The sequence below is a fragment of the Lissotriton helveticus genome, chromosome 1_1 (genome assembly GCF_964261635.1).
Source record: "Lissotriton helveticus chromosome 1_1, aLisHel1.1, whole genome shotgun sequence".
NCBI lineage: Eukaryota > Metazoa > Chordata > Amphibia > Caudata > Salamandridae > Lissotriton > Lissotriton helveticus.
In genome coordinates, this window is record NC_136057.1 from 926,492,215 (window position 1) to 926,514,853 (window position 22,639).

The 22,639-nt window shown below is 43.3% G+C and overlaps 1 protein-coding gene across 10 annotated transcripts in view; it reads right to left on the reverse strand.

The window, feature by feature from the left end:
* Positions 1–22,639, reverse strand: part of SAXO6 (stabilizer of axonemal microtubules 6) — a 541,049-nt gene that overhangs the window by 202,033 nt on the left and 316,377 nt on the right. For all 10 annotated transcript variants that reach the window (XM_078676490.1, XM_078676481.1, XM_078676550.1 and 7 more), the window contains one exon: positions 12,789–13,097. In XM_078676490.1, the coding sequence (XP_078532616.1) occupies positions 12,789–13,097 (309 nt within the window). The remainder of the gene's footprint in view (positions 1–12,788; positions 13,098–22,639) is intronic.

Sequence of the window (22,639 nt, forward strand, 5' to 3'; positions counted from 1 at the left end):
TCGTGTGTTATCAGCCAGTAATCTGTCCAGGGCCACATATCATGTACTGCTAAAGTAAAAAGTGCCTTCTTTTCTCATTGGTTATCTGTGCTGCCACACATCTGGTAGTTTATGCTATGCCACAATGGTGCATATTTGGGTCACAGCTGCACTGTTGTGAACGAGGATCTATCGAGGTCTTCTCACAGAATGCAGTTACAATCTCCTCCCCATACTAGAGACTGTGGTTCTGTGCTCAGTATCATGCCCAATAAGGTCGCATAGATCATTAGGACATCTGTGTTCAGGCCATAACATGTGTCAATAGTGATCGCCACCCCACTGTGTCTACCCCAGAGCAGCGCAAAGCAGCCATGCTTATTAATGTATGTACCTAGTATCTGTAGTGGTGTGCTTTTCTTCCATAACATAAGGGGAATAAGATGAGGATACACAATGCCCCGTCCATCTAGATGCAAGCCCCACCAGAGTTCTGGTGGTAAGATGCGTTTCCTGAAGCAGGGCCACACTGATTTGATCGCTGTCCAGGTAGCCCAGCACCTGACGTATCTTCCGGGGATTTTTAAGACTCAGTACATTCCACGTCAAGCAACTCAAAGTGCTACTTGTATATGTGCTCCACATAGTAAGGTATGAATAATTAATCATGCACCAATGTGTGCGGGTATAGTCAGATGTAAGTAAGCACCTCCCCAGACAGTAGTGCAGTTAGTTATCTTGCCTCAAACAAATTACAATAAACCAACTATGTAACCCCAACTTCCCCCACCCACTCTGGCAGCCCAATCCAGCCAGGACATTTCTAAAGAAATCCCAAAGCACAGCAACCATTACACCTTGGAACTACCCCAACTTAGGTTTAATACATACACTTAAGGGAGTGTTACCCCTGAAAACCAGCAGTCACCCCTCATTTGTAGTGCAGGGAGGTCAGAGGGGCAGTGATTTGCATTCTGTATTCATGGTGTGTCCGGGAATGTATATCTCAGTAACTCAAGAACAAATTCAGGCACATGCATAGACACCCTGACTGCATCAGAGTACATATGATGTGTCAGTTATGCCATCCGATTACAGAGAACTGAAGTGCTGTAAATAGGTTTCAGTCCAAGTCCCTGAGGACAAGCTGCAAGCAATCCTGCTTCCGTGAGTTATTGCTGCATGGGCTTCCTTCAGCCAGATTCTTCATGAATTCAGAAGCTTTTTAAGGCGAACTCAAAATGTGTTGCCTACCATCTGCTACATTGTTTAGTCAAGCAGGATGCAGCATGGCATACTTGATGTTTGATTTAAGTAATTGTTTCTTCCCAGGGAGGATTTCCTTCTGGCTTCCTGGAAGAGGGAGATTTTATTCCATTTCTGTCGTCAGTCAAAGGGCCATGTCTCAATCCATGAAACTGAGCAGGCATGTAATTATGGCGGGAGCTCCAGGAAGAGGCTGAGCAGACAGGGCTCTATGCACCCCCTCCTCCACCAGAAGCTGTGAGAAGGCCTCTGAACCGAAGACCAACAGAAGCATTATTTCAATATAGTTCTCTATTTTGTCTGTGTTAGTTGATTTCAGTATCCCCAGTATGAGGAGATTATTGTGTTTAAATCTTTTTTTCCAAGTCCTCATTCTTGGCCATAATAACGTGTCAGACCTTGTCCCTGTCTTCCTCCTTTGAGATTCTTTACTCTTCCTCGGTCAATCTGGTGCACTATCTAGTTTGTGCATAATGCACTAGTTACTTACCTTCGGTAACGCTTTACCGAGTAGAGATTCTACTAGCTGCAGATTTCTTACTTAGAAAATTACCCAGGCATCAAACTGGATCCAGATGTTTTTGAGAAGTACCCCTGCACATCGGCAGGTGGTGTTGTTCAGCTCTGCACCATCCGTGCACCAAATAACGAGTGCTGAGGCTTTATAGGCGCCACCCCGTCACTGACGTCAGTTACTTTTGAGACTTTCCGTGCCAGGAGCACAGAGGCACAATGAAGTCGGACAGCTGGTGTGAAATTCTAAGGCCAATAGAAGGATGACCCTTACACTGTAATAAGCGTGCAGAGCAGAGCGAATGGGAGGCACAGTAAGGAATCTGCAGCTAGACAGAGTCTCTACCAGATAAGGCATTACCAAAGGTAAGTATCTTGCCAAGCTGTGCCTAGGGAGAGGTGGGTCCGTTAAGCCGATATAAATCAGAACGTCCTGAAGGTCCGGACAGGGAAAATACCTACAGCAATAAAGCGGACTGTCAAGGCAGTAGTGCTTGGCAAATATGTGCAGAGATGTGCATGTTGCCGTCTGACAGATATCCAGGACGGGGACTAACGCAGTGGTCACAGCCTTGGCTCCCGTGGAATGACATTGCAAGCCCTCCGGGGTGGGGGTGGGGGGGAATGCTTCTTGAACAATGCTTAGCAGAACTTTATGCAGAGTACTATCCATCTTGAGATGGTCCGTTTCTGCACAGCCGTCCCTTTTTTGGTCCCTACATACCTCATGAAGGGTTGATCATCCACCCGGAACTCTCTTGTGCGATCAAGCTAGAACAGCAATGCTCTTTTTGGGTTAACATGGAGGTGTACCCCCTCTCGTTGGAAGGCTAAGGCAGAGCAAAGAAGGTAGGTAGGGTGATATTCTGGCCTACAAGGAAAGGAGTCACAACCTTCAGAAGGAAGGAGGTACTTTTCAGGGGTGAGGGCTGTTTCCTTTTTCTTTGATAAAGAACTGGAATTTTGAGCACATCACAGAACTTGTCCTTTGTGAATGTTAAGATATTGGATGTGAAAAAATCTACTTTGATATGTACTAGGAAATAAATCACTGTTACTAATGAACAAATTTAGTTTTCTTATATAATTCCTGTATGGTGTTTCTATTGTTCTAGAGACTTATATATAAAACTGTACATATGAATGGTTAGAGTGCCGGGATTTTCGTTTCTTGTACTTTTCAGGAATACCAGCTTGTTCGGATAGAAGGTGGTGTAGGGAGGAATGTACTGAGAGTGCCTGCAATTCTTTGACCCTCCTGGCTGATGTATTAGGCACTAGAACAGCAGTATTGATGGTCAGTAACCGAAAAGGACAATTATGCAGAGGCTCAAAGGGCGCACACATTGAAAAAGTTAGATTAAGATTAAGATTTAATACTCCCTGGGGCATAATTAATGGCCTGGGAGGAAACATTTGTTGCAAACCCTTTAGGTACCTAGCCATAACATGTGACTTGGACAATGAAGGTTAGAACAGCAACCGCAAAAATGCTGAAATGGCCAATAAGTAGCCTTAGCTTCTGAACCAGTCTTTCCTGATCTTCTTGAGAATTCTGGGCAGGAGCGGTAATGGCAGGAAGGCATACAGTAGACCAGAGCTCCACTCAAGATAAAAAGTGTCTCTGATCGATAGCTGCCTTGGAAACTCCAGTATGCAAAATTGTGAATATTGTGCATTCTTGAAAGAGATCTTGCACCACCTCCAGATGGAGACACCATTTTTGATCTGCTAGGCAACGTTGAATACGTTCGTCCACCCTAGCGTTCAGAAAGCCCGCCAAGAGTTAAACCACCAGGGATATGCCCTAGCACTCCATCCATGTCCAGAGACGCAGAGCCTCTTGCCAAAAGGTCCACAACCCCAGCCAGCCCCGTTTGTTGCAGTAACACATGGTGGTGGTGGTATGTCCGTCAACACCTGCACAAGCCTTTTCTTGATCGAAGGAAGAAAGGCTTTCAATGTCAAATGGATCACTTTAAATTCCAACAGATTGAAGTGAAGCCCGGATTCCGCCAGAGATCAGAGGACTCTGATCTCCACCTTTTCAGATGGCCTCCCAATTCCAGAAGAAATGCACCTGTTACTACAGGTAGCTCTGGTTGGTGAAGGGGGAGGTGTCTGCTACTGACACAGGCGCAGTTCGTCAGCCACTACATCGGATCGTTTGCCGTTCCCTCTGAGATCTAGTCCATGTCGTAGAGATTCTCCTGATGCTGTGAACACTGGGATTTCAGATCCCCCTTCAGAGCACGCATATGTCAACGTGATGCAGGAAGTCATGAGGCCCAACAACCTCAGGGTCATTCTCCAGGATAGAGGCTGAAGCATCAGTATCATAGCCTGAATATCTTGGACACGCTGCTCAAAGTAAAGGCTCAATACTGCACTGTGTCTACAACAGCTCCAATGAAAGGGAGTATCTTAAAAGGGAGTCAGGTATGACTGTGGTACATTGATAGTGAACCCCAGCGAGTGCTGAAGATTTGCCATAGTCTGGAAGCGGGAGACGACTGCCTGTGGCAAGGCAGCCTTCAAACCTCTGACATCCGCAGATGATCTGCAACCACCGCCATCACATTGGTGAACACCCAAGGGGCACTGGTAAGGCCTAAAGGGAGCACAGCAAACTGACAATGCCCACCGTGAACCGCAGGTAACGTTAGTGAGCAGAAAGGACTGGATATAGGATAATGCGTCCTGCAAGTCCATCACTACCATCCTGTCTCCCGGATCCAGGGCAGGGAGGACTTGGGTGAGTGTGAGCACTGTGAATTTCTTCTTTTTCTTGAAGAGCTTGAAAAAGTCCAATTCTAGAATAGAACAAAGACCTTTGTCCTTTTTGGGCACCAGAACGTAGCAGGAAAAGCAACCATGACCTACTTCAGATTTTGGCACCCTCTCAATGGCTCTCGTAGCCAAGAGAGACAGCACTTCCTAATCGAGCAAGGAAAGGTGGTCCGCCTTTAGCCGGTCGTAAGTGGCATGGGTAGAAGAGTGGGCACAAAGGGGATGGAGTAATCCCTATGGACAATCTGTAAGCCCAACTGTCTGATGTTATTTATCTCCAATGGAGGAGGGGATCCTGACCCCCCCACCCACTGGAAGCCTCTGATCGTTAGAGGGCAAACTAAATTGGTTTGGATGCTGCAGCTTCCAGGTTCTGGACTGGCCTCTGGCTACCTGACCCACTTGGTCTATTGGACCCACATTATCGGCCACCAAAAGGCTGGGAGGGTATGGACGTGGTGGGATATCCCTTTTGTGACCACAAAAGGGGCGAAAGGTGGAACGAGATTGACGAGGAACCATGGAGAAGCCCAAGGACTTGGCCGTAGCTCTTTTATCCTTAAAGTGCTGCAGCGCTGAATCTGCCTTTGTGCCAAAAAGATAAGAGCCATCAAAGGGCATGTCCCTAAGCAAGGCTTGGGCATTCCCTGGAAAGCCAGTGGTGCTCAGCCAGGCCCAGCGCCGAAAGGCCCCCAGCGATTAAATCGCTCTACCCAGCGAGTTGGTGGTGTCCATCCCACAAAGTCTACTGAACTTTGCTTTCTCTCCCAGTAGGAAGGTAGGAGCCTTCTAGCATGGTTACCCACACTTGTTGCTGGTGCTGCTCTGTTTTATGTCTAGTCTGACTGCGAGCCTGCTAATCAAGACCCCAGTCTCTTTGCTTTCTCCCTAAATTTGACAGTGGTAAGTACTTTGGTACCTTCCAAATTGGCTACTGGTGGATCCTTATAAGTCCCTAGAATATGGTACTGCGGTACCAAAGGCATAGGTACACCAGGGATCTCCCTTGGGCTGCAGCATATATTGTGCCACCCATGGGAGACCACTTAAACTGTGACTATAGGCCTGCCATTGCAGCCTTTGTGAGTTGGAGTTGCACCACGCACCACAGATATAAGTTTCCCTACATCTTAGGTCACTACATTTAAAACCTGACAGCCACCCCTATGGCAGGCTCTTCAGTCTTGAGGGCAGGGTGCTTGGTTATAAGTGTGAGGGTGCTCCTGCATGAGCAGGACATCCTGTACAAACCCCGGAGTCAATTCTCCTGGCTTTGTAAGTGCGGTCAGCCATATAATACATATAGTGGGCACCATGTCAATTACGGGATGTCTAACTACATATTGGCTGCACTGAAATCGGTCACATTTTGCATCAAACATGTTGGAATCCTACCCCAACATCGATTCCAGTGTTGGATGTAGGATCCCATGTACTGGGGGCTCCCATAGGGTGCCCCCCTGTATTCCCGGTAACAGTTTTTAGGGTCTAATAGCAAGCTGGTGCTGCTGCCGGCCACAGACACGATTCTGTCCTACTGCTGCTGAGCCAAACTCGAGCAGGAGAAGGTAGAGCAAATATGACTTGGGCCAGCTTGTGGTGAATCTTCCTCAGAACTCGAGGAATCAAGTATATGGGGGTGGGGGACGTGTGAAAAAGCTGTTAGCCCTCACTGTGTCGATTACTGGAGACTGCAGAATGACGAGCAGTGCACATTCTCGTGAGTGACAAACCGGTCCAACTAAGAAAACCCCACATCCTGAATATGTGAAGTACTACCTCTGGATGGAGACGCCCCTCGTGATCGGCTGAATACGGCTGCATGCATGTTCAGTACCCTGGTCAGATGATTTGCTATTACACAAATCTGATGGTCCGAACTCAGGACCAGAGACACAGAGGTTCTCTGCAGAGAAAATACAACCCTACTCCTCCCTGCTTGTTGATATACCACATTGCGGTAGTGTTGTCTGTTAAGATCTGAACCGACCAACCGTGAAGGGAAGAAGGCCTTGAAAGAAAAATGCATTGCCCGCATTTCCAAAAGATTGATGCGAAACAATCTTCCTTCTGGAGACCAAAGACCCTTGACCTCCAGTTCCCCAGATGAGAGCCCCACCCTAGAGTGGAAGCATCAGTTATCACTGTGGCCATGGGAGAAGGAGGGTGAAGCAGCTTCCCTTGAGACAGGTTGACTGACACAATCCATCATTGCAGATCCACAGCAATGTCTCAGGAGATTTTGACCAACTCCTTCAGATCTCAATTGTGTTGAAACCACTGCCTGCGGCTGCACCACTGGCGGACCCTCATATGCCAGCGTGCATGGTTGACCAGCAAAATGCAGGAAGGAAACAGACCAAGCAGGTGCAAAACCTTCAGGACTGGAACAAAAGCTCCATTTTCAAACAGTGGAACCATAGTTTAGTTGTCCTGAATCTTCTGTGGAGGCGGGAAGGTACAACTCACTATAATGTCCAGTACTGCCCCTATGAACAGGTTTCACTGAGAGGGTACAAGGTGAGATTTAGAAACATTATTGAAAACCTCAGGCGGAACAACATCCGTGTTGTCAACTGCAAATTACACAACACCATCTCTAGCAACTTTGCTTTGAGCAGCCAGTCGTCTAGATAGGGAAACACAGGAATCTCTGACCTTCAGAGATGTACTGCCACCACTGCCTTCCACTTTGTGAAGACCCGAGGAGTGGAAGTCAGACTGGGCGGATGTACCGCAAACTGATAATGCTGAGTCCCCACCATAAAACACAGATACTTCCGATGTGATTTCAGAATGGGATTGTGAAAATGTGCATCCTGTAAATCAATCAACACCATCCAGTCTTCCTTCCCCAGTGCGTGATGAACCTGTGCCACGGTCAACATTTTGAATTTCTCCTGTTTGAGGTAAAAAGTCAAAATCCTAAGGTCGAGAATCGGCTGTACATGAGCATCCTTTTTGGCAGTCTTGAAGTACCGGACCCTTTTGAAGCAATGCTCGAACTTCCGGCTGGAGAAGCAGAAGATGCTCTTCCGAGCAAAGCCCTTGTCGGGGAGGAAAAGGAGATGTAACTCCTGGAAGGGTAGGGAATACCCATTCTCTATGATGCTCAAAACCCTGGGGTCTGTAGTGATAGTCCTCCAGTGAGGTAGAATGTAGGTCATCCGTTCCCCATGTGGAAAGCATTCTTTAAGATGCCAGAGCTAGAGCTGCATTTCTACAAAAATGGTTGGAGAGGCAGGAGATGAGAAGGAGACATGTTGTCGGGCAGAGCCCTGCAGGCGACCTCTGCCCCTTCCCCTGAAGGATTTGTACAGAGGATTTGTCTTCTGCTGTTGTTGTTTCCCACAAAAGGACAGGTTCTTAGAAAAGCCCTGATACCTGCAGAACTGTCTATTGTTAGAACATTGAGAGGGACCCCTTATGCCAAAGGAAAAGGGTACTATACAGTCATGTGTTTCCTTTGGAGACAATGCTGGTTCAATGCTAGTGACTAAATGTACTATTGCACGACACACTCACCTGCATTCAAGCTTTCAACATACACTAAGGGAACAGTATAATTCCAACCCCTTTCCTATTGACTACGAGACAAAATATTTAAGAAAATATTATCAATGTATTTCTTTTTTTTTAAAAGCATGTGCTTAACAGTACATAGATACTCAATGACTTAATTCCAAATATCATGAGGAAACATAGTAAAAACATATAAAATTAATTAATAACAAATGTACATACAAAACAAGGAGAGTACACAGGAAAGACAGAAGACTATGTCATTAAGTGAACACATCCGTGGTTATTTCATTTAGTAACTGAGGCCTGATGCTGAAGAATAATGAGCATTCAAAGGTCCCAGTTTTCTCACAGATTGGGTTCTATTTATCAAGCGTCAACACGTTTAGATGGTGTCTTTATATAGCCATCTTCTTCAAGACCGAGTCATTTGTAAATCTCACAGATAACCGATAAAAAATTGGAACAGTTTGCACCACCTTTTCTTGTGATCAGTTGTAATGCTCATGGATCTGAATCTCAGGAAGTCTGGTAGGATTCCTAGGGGTCTTCTACCGCCCTCTGTCCTATATGAATATTTTACAGAGTTTTTTTAATCATAAAAAAGACTGGAAGCCAGTAAATACTGCTAAAGGTGGAAGGTCTCGGTTCGGCCCAAAGTCCTGTAACAAATATAAAAGATTCTTTGAATATTATATACCCTCTTGATTGGGGCCGATTTCCTTTGATTGGGTTAGCGTTTTCTGTAAATTGTGTTATTTGGCAATTTATTAACAAAATGGGTACACACTTCAGTGTATTTGTAGCGCTAAACAAAATGCTATTGACCATCACAGTTTTACTGACCAAAGTTTATCTGAGGCAGGGGTCACTCAGCTGACTGTGGAATTTATGGACACCACTGTTCCAACTTTACTAACCAAAGGTTTTTTTTTGCCTTTGACGTGAAGACCTCAAGGTCCGACTCCTTTCTGGACCAGCCGAGACTCCTGGGGTACATATACAACTACACACAATGGAGCATTGTGTACCTTCACCTCCTAATAGGCACCCAAACAGCCTAAAGAAATATCCTTACCTTCATAGCAAGGACAGGTTACATCCATCAGCTTCAAATTTTGAGCAAAGTACACAATGACTTCAGAAGACTCTAATCACCACTACAAGCTGATCTATCCAAATTAATTGAGTCAGAATTTGGCCATCCAAAGATATGAGCATTAGAAAGAAAATGGGGATGAGAGAAGCATTTGGAGAACAAACGTTTGGCAAATTTAAGGCAAATAAGAGTTATTTAGAACCTGAATTATTACTAAAGAAATTATTTTTCTGACCAAAACATCCAGCAGATCCCCGTCTCGGATTTGGTAAGATGAAAGATCTTAAAAGGCTTCTATACCAAAAGTTAATTTGATTCTCTTAACAAATGGCAATCACAAATGAACATTTTCAATTTGGATATAAATAAAATGGTCCTGAATGGAACAGTAAGTTCCACCCATTTCCCTCCTGAAGGTTTGGTCTTATGATTTTAATACCTGCAAGTATTGTTTTCTTTCCAACACCCCAGACCCTAAAGCGAATTGCCCTGATCCGCGCTATAGCAAACATACACCTGTAATAGTTAGCACATTTAGTGTGGGCAAACTGTGCCAATGCTGGTTAGCACAATTCCAGTTTTTTGGCTGTGAAAGAACATTTATCCTCAATCAAAGAAAACATGTATTTTTCTGACTTCCTTCTGGAACTACATACCACTAGAAATAAATGATTCTTACGAACAGAAATGTATGGAATTTATAATGAATGGAACACTTAGAAAAAGAAGCTGCATAAAAAATTAGGCAGATAGATCAAGAAAACCTGCAAACAGTTTTTAAAGTTATTAATAATAGCATACATGCACTTTCTAAGAGTGTACTCACTAAACAACATCCTGTCCTCAGCATTAGGTCACCTCAAATGAGACCTAGGTTTGTTACAACGACGCCAGGCTTATTTAAGAGCTATTACACAACTAAATTGGGCATTACAAACACTCAGATCCGGTGTTATGAATTGGCAACTTCTAAAGAAAACAGTAATTTTCGAGCCGTATAATTTGAAATTAAAACAAAACAATTACTAAATAAAATAGTCCACATACAAGGCTGAGTTCTGAACAGGTGGAAGAAGTACCATTTTCAGTTAGTGACCATCCAGTACATGGCTAATACACAGCATTATTTCCCTACCAGTTACTACTTTCCATTGTCATAAGTGCCAGAAACATAACTTATTAGACCGGTACAAAACAATGCACAATTCACATCTGTTCCATTCATGAAAGATTCCTTTTTCTTACATGTCCTTAAATGAAGCCAATTCTGGGTTTATCAGCACCTCCAGCTATAGGTTATTCCCTTCTATGTGATACCAGTTGCTTGCATGGAATGTGTAGTGCTTTGATTCCAGCGTTGAGTTGTGTTTTATTAGTTACTTCTGCTACATCTAACCCCATGCACCGCTATTTACTGTACAATCATTCCTATTTGATGCTACTTATTACTTATTATGGTTTGAAATCAGATCAATTATACTTGATTACGTTTCTAAAACAATACAGCTTTTTGGAAGAACCTTGTATCCACCGGCTCAACATGGAATCAAAAACGCCCCTTGGTCTAGTACTAATATGATAGACATATGAGTATTGACAAAATTAGCTAATTATTTGCTGTGTTACTACAAAATGAAGTCTCTGACTTCTGCAGCAGATACGTACAGTTTACAAACAGCCAGAACTGCTTTGGAGATTCAGAGGCTGCAACAGGCACAATTCCAAATTATTTTGCTGATATAGTGCATTTAATATTTAAATTGTCAACAACAAATGGTATTGTGCATCCTTTTAAGAACACTTGATCTGGTCTGGTGACTGGATTTAAAGCACTGTTTAGACTTATGCCATCATTTTTTCACTCTTTGTTATCCAATCTATGTGGAGGATTTCTGACCATTCTATTGCTCATTGGCAGTTAACCATTCTACTGCTCCTCGATTTTGTTATTATCATCTTTATCCTGCTCTGATGTGGTGATTTAACCAGAAACAAGCAGAGGATTCTAAATGTACCACAGGGACTGTACGGTGAAGTGGAAGATTTTCAACTGACTATTTTTACGTTTTGGTTTTTACGTATATTTCTGTAGAATTTTTAATTGGCATATTAAGTATCCTGACTCATCCGTTTTATTGCTAGTAATCATTACCTTTAACTGATATAATGCTTTTCATATCTTCCACTGTTTTCATACTTGAAACATGCAAGGCTTAAGAAACAAAGTAATGCATAGCTTATTGCACTTCTTCTTGCTATTTTATTTAATGATACTTTTTTGAACTTACATTTTTGTGTAATTTTATGCTTTATTTGTATATAACAGATATTATGAGATTATTGAATTTTGTATCTTAATGCTCCCTGAGCATGGATCTCCCTATCAATTCGATAAATTCCTGCATATCTCTCCACCCATATGATGTCACAATTCAGACATACAAGCCAAGGATGGCGTGAAGACCATTTAGTCCGACTCAGTTTGTGCAGTCTGAGACTCACTTTTTCTCTGATTTTTACAGAACCATCAACATGTCTGTATTGACACAGGTGTTGTTTGTTCCTATCTTTCGAAGAACCCGTAAAAGTTTCAAGTCGCTCAGATAATAACATTGATAAGCCACATGATGCGACTTCAGTTTGGAGCAAGTTCCTTGCTATCTCTATTTCAAGGTAAAATAAGAATAATAACCAAAACAGTGTAGTCTGAACTGTCATATGTTTACCTTATTTATAAGAATGGATCTAAGACTAGCATCTTAGTGCCCATTGGTTATGCCAGACATTCCTAAGGTGATGTTGGAAATCCCATCTTAGATGCGATTAATATAAAAGGGCAGCAATTTGGCCACCTGTGAGGATATCTCCTTCACCACAGATATCATGCAAAATACTGCCCAAGACGATCTTGACTACCAGAGATGCTGCAATATTGTAATTTCTACTGAAAGCTGATATTGAGCATCCAAGTCAAGGAGGAGAGGAGCTGATGCGAGGTGTCTTTACCCTTTGCAGGGAACTCGGCCTCCCTTTTGACAATTGCAGCACTTTGCTCAAACAGATATGCAGTTCGCTGTTTCTACCTAGGAAACTCTAGAAGCAAGTTACACTACTCCATGCTCTCCTAGCATAGTGCACAGAAGTAGGTTTTAGGGTGTTAGTTTTTAGATTTAAACATGGTTGAAATGTTCATTTTATGCTTGTTTATTTCCAACATGCATGTGTGCTAATGTAATTATATTGTGTGGTTATTTTGGATGTGCTAAGCAACAGGGCAAATCTGTTTAAATAAAAATGCTTTTTAGTTAAAGTATCTGTCTTAGTGCAATTTGTGTATGTGTCATTGAGAAGAACGAAAAAGGTTTGTTCCCAATCACCACTGCGTCCCTGGATTTCTGTTCAGGGACTTTCATTAACTCAAAAGCATTGACACCACTTCAACTTTATAATCTGTGGGGTTCTATGGGGCTACAAAAACCAGTCTTTCACATTCAAGCGTTGGTGCATTCAACTAAGTTCACTCATGTCACCCGTTGGTGTGAAAACAAACCTTGTAGAGCTGAACCAAAGACTCAGTCTACGCAACACCTTCTGCAAGCCATGCATTTACAGATCTTACCTTCTCTTTCTTTGATTTGTTCTGAAATCGGTTTTGCCCTCTTTCAATATCTGCATTGGCTCACTGGTGAATTCTTCATTGTCATCTTCTTCCTCCTCATTCTCTTCAACTATTGGCGTTATCTGCTCACCACTAATGTCTTCCTCCCAAACTAGCTTCCTCCTGACTGGGATGGCAGGGTCATCTGCAAGATCCAATTCTCTAGCTTCTTTGTTCCTCTGCTCTTTTTCAGCAGATGCCCTTTTTTCAGCAGACGCCGAAACATCAGACTTCAACCCTCTATGGGATTTGGATGATGCCCTGTGGACTCTAAAGTGCAAGAAACAAGAAATATGTCAAGTGATTTCACAACTACCCATTGGGCATCCTTAAGGGGGCCATGGCAGGCAATTACAGAAGAGCATTTAATGTACAACAAAAGTAAATTCCCCGTTTGACAGAAACCTACATTATTGAGTTTGTATTAAAATAACGGAGAAGTGTTGTGTGACCTACGTTTGTGCTTCTACCCCGAAAGTAATTTGGGGGGTTAAAACATGGCTCAAAAACGCAAAAATTGATCAGCCTGATTCCATTACTTAAAGTCAATATGCGCCACATATAAGATCAGAGAAACTGGTTACCTGTGATTTAGTGGAGAAACGTTACAGTTAAAACTCTTTCTATGTGATTTCTAGAGCTGGGAAGTCTTTAAATGATGAATGCTAGATACATGCAGGAAAACTAATTATTTCAAATTTTTCAGAAGAGGAAATCAGGTTTCTGTGAAATTTTTCAAATTAGACATTTGTACCAATTAGAGTGCTCAGTCTGCAGATGGTGAAGTACTCCCACATCATCATTACACTCACAAAGATCATGTCATCCCTGCCTCTAAAGCAATGTGCTGCAGAGAGTTAAAACTGCCAAGGTAAATAAACAGAGGGAAGGCGAAAGATCTCTTGGACCTATGGTTGATGTCTCTTTTCCCGAATGCTGTAAGAATTTCTAGAAGTAGAGTTGAAGAATACAAGGTTGATATATGAGGTGCTCTGAAACGTCCTAGGGCACGTCTAGTCAGTCTTCACTCTGGTGGAAAAGGAGACTACTACCTAGTACTCACCATAACCTTACCTGAGATGTCGGAATGGGGCTGTTGAGGGCTAACCTAGAAAGTAGTGAGTCCCTTTTTGGAACCAGTGTATATGAATGTGGTACAGAAAGATGACCTTCAGGTCAAAATGTACATCATGTCTTTGGTAAGGGAAAGAAAACAACTATGAGTTGTTATACAGGAAAATATACATATTCGGTGAGTGCCAGAATAAAAATAGAGCGTAAGTAGGGTCATAGAATCAATAGCATCTAGCAAAATAATTTGACAAAGTACAAAAAAAATGTTCAGCTGGAACACAGTCAGGAGATCATTATAAAGTGAGATGGCATATTAGCATCCTAAGATCAAACACCAGAAGACTTCAATACAAAATGTATAGCACTTACTGAATATTCAAGATGGTTAATAATTTGAAACATATATTCACAATTTTGCTGTTGTTAAATCAAAAGAAACTTGTGATGCAGCAAACCTAATATCTACCTTTTTTTTTACATATCACTCGAGCAATAACCTTGCACTTTAGAGTAAATGAAAACACTCTGATCTAAAAATGACAAAGATGCTAATTCGTGCAGTACAGCCCTATAATTTTTATCTTTTAATCTTTGAGACCCATAGTCCAAACATGCCCTCCATAAAGCCTTACAGGATATCCTGGGTAAACTTTTTAACCGTTTGGGGGCAATTAAAAAAGTTAGAGATTTGATCGCCTAATAAAAACCTCAACTAACTAAAACAAGCATTGGCATAGCCAATAGGTCTCGTCTTTGGACCTTTTAAATGTTTAGCCATGCAGCTCACTTATAGCAGAAAGCTGCCCTGAAGTGAAACAAACAGCTTCATGAAGCAAAGAAGGGTACAGGTCGCAGGCACCCAGAGTAGGTCATATATTTGTGGGTTCAAAGGTCAATGAAGCCGTAGGAAAATGAAACTGTTTTTCAAAAACTGTACTTAAAGCAAATGATGGCTGGCGCGTTACATTTTTACGGTGTATACAGTTTGACAACCACATATAGGGTGTCCATTTTGCTGTTAGGGAAGTGTGACTTAATTTTGTCCAGGAATAAACTGGAGCACGTAAATTATAGCAACACCCTTGTAAATCGGGCCCATTGTCCCAGGCTTTGCTGACTAAGGGCCAGATGTAGGTAGCCCAATACTGGTCGGAAACGGCCGAAAATACAGAATTTCGGCAGTTACCGACCGGTTTGGGCAATTGGGATGGATGTAGGACACCAAAAAAGACCGAATCGGTAAATAATAATCGGTAATTTACGGATTCGAAATTTACCGAATCGGTATTTACCGAATCGGGATTTACCAAATCGGTAAATAAGAAATGGCAAAAAATGACAATCCAGATGTAGGTAACTGCTAAAATACCGAATTTCATGAAATTCGGTATTTAAGAGTCGGTATTTACCATGCATTGAAAGCAGGTGGTAACCAGGTGCAGGCTATAAAAAAGGCCCCAAAATGCAACAGTGTGACTAGAATGACGGCATTCTATGTGATAGCAAGGCCGCTATGGCTACAGGCAGCAGGAGAGAGGGTCTGGAGACGGGAGGAGCAAGTCTACAGACAGCGGATAACACTCTTCCAACTCACTGAGGCAGAGATCTTGCAAAGGTACAGGCTACACCCCCAAACCATCCTGGACTTGATTAGGGACCTGCACCCACTCCTGGAGCACCCAACACCAAGGGCGCACGCCATCCCACCCAATGTGCAGGTGTTCTGTAGCCTACACCTGCTTGAATCTGGGAGTTACCAGGGGGTGATTGCTGCTGTAGGTGGGGTGTCCCAGAGCTGCCTATTCTGTTTCTTCCGGAAGTTCCTAGAGGCCATGATGCAGAGAATGCATCATTACATCAGCTTCCCTGACACACATGCAGAACTGCTAAAGACCAAGACTGACTTCTATCAACTGGCACAGTTCCCACACGGCATCGGCTGTATTGATGGCACCCACATCCCAATCTGCCCACCGGCTGTATTGATGGCACCCACATCCCAATCTGCCCACCTGCTGCCACAGAGTACATTTACAGAAACAGGAAGTCAACCCACTCTATCAATGTTCAGGTAATCTGTGATGCCAACAACATCATCACAGACATTGTGGCCAAATTCCCGGGAAGCACTCACGACTCCTACATCTTTCAGAACAGTGGGATCTACACACGCCTGACAGCGGGGGAATTCGAAGAAGGATACCTGCTAGGTAAAACACTGTGACACACCCTGATAGCTATTGCAGATGTATGTGTTGTTGCGCATATGATCAATGGCTCTATCTTTTTCAAACACGTGATAGCACATATGCCGTCCGCTCGTTTATCCTGACACCCTACATGAACCCATCAACGCCAACCCAGAGACGATACAATGTGGCACACAAATCCACTAGGAACGTTGTGGATCGCACCTTTGGGCTGTTAAAAAGCAGGTTCCGCTGCCTCCATAAAAGCAGAGGCGCACGGCAGTACTCACCACTCATCTGCTGTAAGATCATTGCAACATGCGCAATGTTGCACAACCTTGCTACAAAGAAGGGCACAGAGGTGGAATTGTGCGATTATCAGGACCATGATGATGAACATGCACTGCCTGACCCCAACACAGCAGGAGTTGCGTCAGCAACAGATGGCAGACAGAGACGGGCAGAGATCACACACAACTATTTATGAGTAAGTAAAGAGACACAGACAGGTGTAGTATGTACCCAACGTAGTTTAATTATTGGCACTACGCAGGTACTCAAAGGCACAAATGTGCAACATACATGGTATCCATTAATAATGGGAGTCCTGGCTCACTTCCCCATTAAAGGTAATGGAGTGTGGACAGCATTAGTCATTTCCGGCCACGCCTACCGGTGCCAGGTGAAATTGGCTGGCTGTCCTCACTAGGTATGTGGGCAGTTGGAGCACCATGGAGCCTGCTGCTCCTCCGTGTCTCAGCAACAGGGGGGCTTGTCATGCTGCTCCTACTGGTGCTTTCCTCGCTCTCAGGTACATCCAGAGCAGCAGTATGTGCTGACTGAGCATTAAGCAGCACCTCTACAGCACTCGTCACCCTTGCAAGGCCCCTGGACACCTCATTGCTGCTGTATGCTAGTCCTTCTTGCATGTTGATGCATCGCCTGCAAAGAAGGGAAGTTGCTGTGGCCAGGTGGATAACAGCCTTGGTGTATCGCTGTGCTTCCTGCCTGTCCTTCCTCCTTGTTGTTCTGTCCTGATCCAGTTTTGTGCACAAGAGAAGCACGGATTGAGACATATCCCGCATCCCTGCAGCCATGTCCCTCATACCTGATGCCATCTCTTTGTTCTCATCCACCAATGCACTGATGCCCTTCCCTATCTTTTCCATGTTTGCATTCAGGAGCCCCATCTGGCGTTGCACCGACTGGATGGCCTTCCCCTGCATACGTTGTATCTTCACCATGCTACCCTCCAGCCCATGGTAGACACTGGGACCCTCCACATGTTGTGCAGCACTGCTGTCTCGGGACCTGAAGCGTCTGGTACCTGTGTGGGCACCCTCTGCGCTGTACTGCTGTATGGCAGTGCTTCCTTCCCCAGCCAAGGTTGGTGTCTCATCCCCCTCCATGTTACCTGCTGATGTCTCCATTTGGACTAGTGAGGCAACTATATGCCTCTTGCTCTTTTGAGCTGCAGGTGTTGTTTCAGGCAGTGACGCAGGCAGTTCAGGTGAGGACAGTAGTAGAGGGGAGCCAGAACGCTTTGGGAAGGCCTGCAACTGTGGAGACATTTCAAGGTCTTGGGAGGCTGGCTGTGTGTTGGTGCACAAGTGTCCTCTGTGTCATTCCCTGCACTTGTGCCTGCCTCCTGGGTGTCGTCCCTCTGTGGTGCACTGCCTTCCTTCTTCCTGGTACGCCTGCGAGATGTCTCGCCTGCGTACATTAGCTCTGTGCTCCTGCAGCACTGCTTATACAATTACATTCTTATCACTGAAACACTGTAGCTATTGCCTCAGCTTACTTATCATTGATGTGTTGCATAACTTGTTGCTTGGTGTGCTGTATGACATGGTAGGTCTTTCAATGACTACATCTCCCATAATGCATTGCTGGTGTATATTGCTACCTCAACTGGAGTGGGGTTAACACTGCCATATAGGGTAGAGGGAAGGTGATGGGGTTGGGGTGATTGCTGTGCATTCTTCTTACCTTTTCTGGTGGCAGCTCTGGCTGAGCTGTCTGCATCTCCCAGTCCACAGACGCTCTCTAGTTCTATGGTGGACTCCACCAGCTCCTCCAGCTCAGTCAGGGCAGGTGCACGGTTCCTCCCTCCTCCAGTATGGTTTGCCTCTTTGTGGAGCTCTGCAATTTTTTTCTTAGTTGAGCTCCTGAGGGCGTACCACCTCTTTTTCAGGTCATCTATCTCCCGCGGAGTCACTCCTACAGCATTCACCTTCGACTGTATTTTCAGCCAAATCTTTCTTTTGGCAGATTCTGCCACCATCAGGGACTGCTTCCCAGACAATTTTTGGTGTTCTTTCCCCACCTCCTCCACGAGGACCTGCAGCTCCATGGTGCTGAATTTAAATTTCCTCTTCCTCTCTGGAACTTCCTTTTCACTGGTTTTTGCCATTTTTCTCTTTCAAATGCAAAAAAAGTTTTCCTGTGGCTCAGGGACTCAGCTCTACTCACACAGACTCTCCAGAAGCTTCTAATTGCTTCCACCTGCCTGGGTGTAGCCACTTCCTGGTTGGGAGGGGGGTGGTTGCACCTAATTGTCTGACTCCTGAGTTTTTCTTTTTTTGAATAGCTGATTCCGAATTTACCGATTCGGTATTGGGCCTGGAGGCCCATAGGTATGATTGGGAATTACCGATTTGGTAAATACCGATTCTGTAAAAAATTACCGAATTTTTACCTACATCACATTTTCCGATTCTAAAATACAGAATCTGGCCCTAAGTTGTTTATAGGCAATCTTTAAATATGGCTTTTTGTGAAACAAGCAGGAACCTTTCTACCACAAACTTTTCTTGTTACTGAAACAGAATGTGCAGTTTATAAACTCACACAGATTGGTAGTAGGACATACCCTGTTAGTGTGTAAAATATTATATGCATTAATAAAACAACAAACACGTGTTCACACTATGGCGTTTCCCTGACACAAAAGCTGCGACTGGCGCTCCTCATGATGTTAGCCAACATCGACATCGGAACTTCAGCAGCAGGGCTTAAAGTGGGATAAAAAAACTGGGGTGGGGCGGTCTCTCAAATGGGCATGACAGACATAATGAATGGCTTGGCTTAAACACTTTAAGCTAAAAATCTGTGCTTAGGAGTGTGCCACCCGACTGGTATTTTGCTGCTTCAGTCATTGCATACAGGTATATATAAGACAACAAGTAACATTATACCTACAACAAACAGGACTATTGTCTTTGTGAATGGTTGTTGATTGCATAAGATAAATAAGCAACAACTATGGCTTTGTTGTATATACCCTTGAAAATAGTTTAGTTCTTGTGGGTAAAGTTGTGGCATAAGGCTGGAGTTGCCGACCTTAGAGCTGGAGTGAAAAGCATGCTTGAGTCTCGGTACTGGTTAACAAGTCTGAAATTCTGGGCAATCGCCGTGCCTACTAAAAATAACATGATCCTTGTCTTTGTGTAATTTAACTGGTGCCAATGTTTAACGCTCCAATATATTTGGGTAAAGTTCGCACAGCATAGAATTTTAAAAAACAAGATACATTTTAAACCGTGAACTGCAGCAGAGTTAAAGCAAAATGACTGAGAAAAATGCGCATGACATAAAGGAGGGCTGCCTTAGTTCTTGTGCGCAAAGTTGTGGCGTAAGGCTAGAGTTGCCGACCTTGGAGCAGTTGTGAAAAGCACGCTCGAGTCTCGGTACTGGCTAGCAATTCTGTGATTCTGGACAATCCCAGTGCCTACTAAAAATAACATGATTGTTGTCTTTGGGTAATATAACTGGTGCCAATGTAAAACGCTCCAATATATTCCAGTAAAGTTAGCGCAGTATAGAATAAAAGAAAAGTTACATTTAAAACCGTGAACTGCTGTAGTGTAAAAGCAAACATCTGAGGATAATGCGTATTACATAAAGGAGGGCTGCCGCTGCTCGTGTCAGCGCGAGAAAAGTGCCAAAGAGATGCCTTTTCATGAACATTATTTCCTCACAGATACTTCAAATGGGAACAAACAGTCCTGGCAGGCAGCGAGCAGACCCCATTGTGGTGAAAGCGACTGTTGTAAACAATCCCCAAGCCTTTGTCTCCAATTGTGTCTTGTCAACAGCTTATTAGCACGTAGACATGATCAGCCGACAAAGAAAGTAAAAGCGACTGCGAGCAGGCAAATGTAAACAAGCGAGCGCGGCCACGCTAATTAGCAACAGATTGCCCCTGCGTGCCACTGCTCGCTTCTGCAAGGTGGATGCCGCCACAAGCACGTAGGTTTCAAAACTGCAGATCGATTCCAAAAGGTCATCCCTAGAGCAGTGCTGTGCTAGGCTCAAACTAAAAATGAATGAACGTTTTTTAACCACTGTATATGTCTCGACCCTTGGAAATAGCCTAGAGTATCTTGAGATGATGAAGTTACTACTGATCGGTAAATGCAGCGCAGTAACTTACTGAGAATATATACTCACATTGGCCAAAGGCAAACATATTTATTGCTCTGTGAAGCTGATTCATTGTGACTAGCTGGTTAGCTGTATAAATCATGGGATTTTGCAATCCCTGTATAGAAACCCATCTCGAATTTATTTATAATTTGCGATATGTGCTGCACCCAGTTGCCGATTATAAAGAAATAACTTAATAACTGAACTGTAATAAATTATTATTACAGTTGAGTTATGACGTCATAATGCCTGCTGCCAGTGGCCAAGGAAAAAGGCAGGTCAAGTCATGGAGCATAATTAAAGCAGCTATCTAAAGAACGAAAAGGAAATGTTGCTTTCCTTCTTTTGCAGTTTTGTATCTGTACATTTACTGGTAGAAAAGAGATATTTATGGCAATGTTTGTTTTTTGCACTCTTTAGGGAATTATGAAAAAAAGTTTGAATCTTTCTGCATGTATCTACTGTGCCTTTTTAAGAAAAACAAACTTGTATGAAACAGCTTCTACTAGCGTTTGCAACAAATATCGAACAACCTTTTAATGTGTTTAATTGTACACTAAAGATCCCATTTTTTTGCTCATGTTTACAAACATGCACTTTCAAATGAAAGAGATACGCACCCTTGATTCAAGTGGTTTGTGGAAAAGGTGACAGTGTGACCATGATTTGGGGAATAAAGTACCCTCTGAAGTACATGATAAGGATATTCCAAGTCACCTCAGAGTTCCATAACCTTATAAAAAAAAATCAGCCTTCTGCCTCGTCATGGTACTCCTCAGTGACTTGCAATATCCTTATAATGTAAGGCATGGGGTACTTTAATTTCATATACAAGGCATCCCTATGTATGTACGAGGCAGAATAAGTGAATACTAGAAAGTACTCCCACATGACCTGTAGTGCTTCCTTATAGGCACAATCAGTTCCACAGCATACCACAGTAACTGCTGCTATATTGTGATTACTTCTGAATATATTTAAAAAAGTATCATTAATCTCGGGCATGTATATACACAGTCCTATTGTCATCATCTTGCTGGGTTATAGATATTGCTACTCTTTTGGCTCTGGACATGAAGTTTCTGTACAGGAGAATAACATCTGTTCAGTTAAAATGTAATGTGTGTCATACCTCCACTCAATGGAGTAATATGGCATTTTAATGTATAGGAGAGAACCAAAGACAAAATTCAGCTGGGGGAAAGCGAGAGAAAAATATAGTTTTGCCCCTTTCCCAAAATATTTTGATGTCTGGTAAGCATCTTGGCATTGGTAATAAAGGATAAGAAACCAAACTTTGTAGTGAATCAATGAACCAGCAGTAACCGTGCAAGCATATCTTCATTATAGTCCATGACCGTGATCATTTTACTCCCACCCTGCATTTAAACAAAGGAAAATATTCTTCTATAAATTACGTTTGATTTAGGGAGTATAGCTAGCGGCTATGGAAGAGTGAGGTCACAGTTATGATGTGATCTGTGACTGCACATACATTTGTGTATTTTTAAAACCAAAATATATGGCTTGCTGGAGATTTATTGCTAATGGCAGAGCTCAAAGCAAGATAATATATGAATGTGAGACACTTTCACAGGTTTGCGTAGTGACTGAAATTATGTATAACAAAGGGTTTTTATATGATGAAAATAAGTTGTTTCCTTGTGGGTCATTACATCACCACCAATACTATTTTATATATGTGTGTATTTTTACATTTAAATATACATGTCTAATATATAGGTATATAAATCATATGAATATTAAAATGTATTTTCAAATTTATTTTTGTTGTCTTTTACATCCGAAGTGATGAAGTGAGCTAAAAAACGATGATCGATTCAACTCAGATCTGTGACTGGGGGTGAGTGTCTAAAGTTTCAGCGCTCTGTTCATCATCTCCTTGTGTTTGCCTCGTTTGCCCTAAGATGGTAGGGTATGCCCAGACGTGGGTCCCTTGCTCACTTTGCCACGGATTCAAGCTAGCCTGACTGGTGATGGGCATAACCCAGAATCCGGTCCCAGGAAGCGTGTTTCCAGTCCAGGGAAGACAGGGTTCAGCAGTTTGGGCTGGACTGTTCCCCTGACGAACGGGGTCAAGACTGATTTGCATACGGCTGG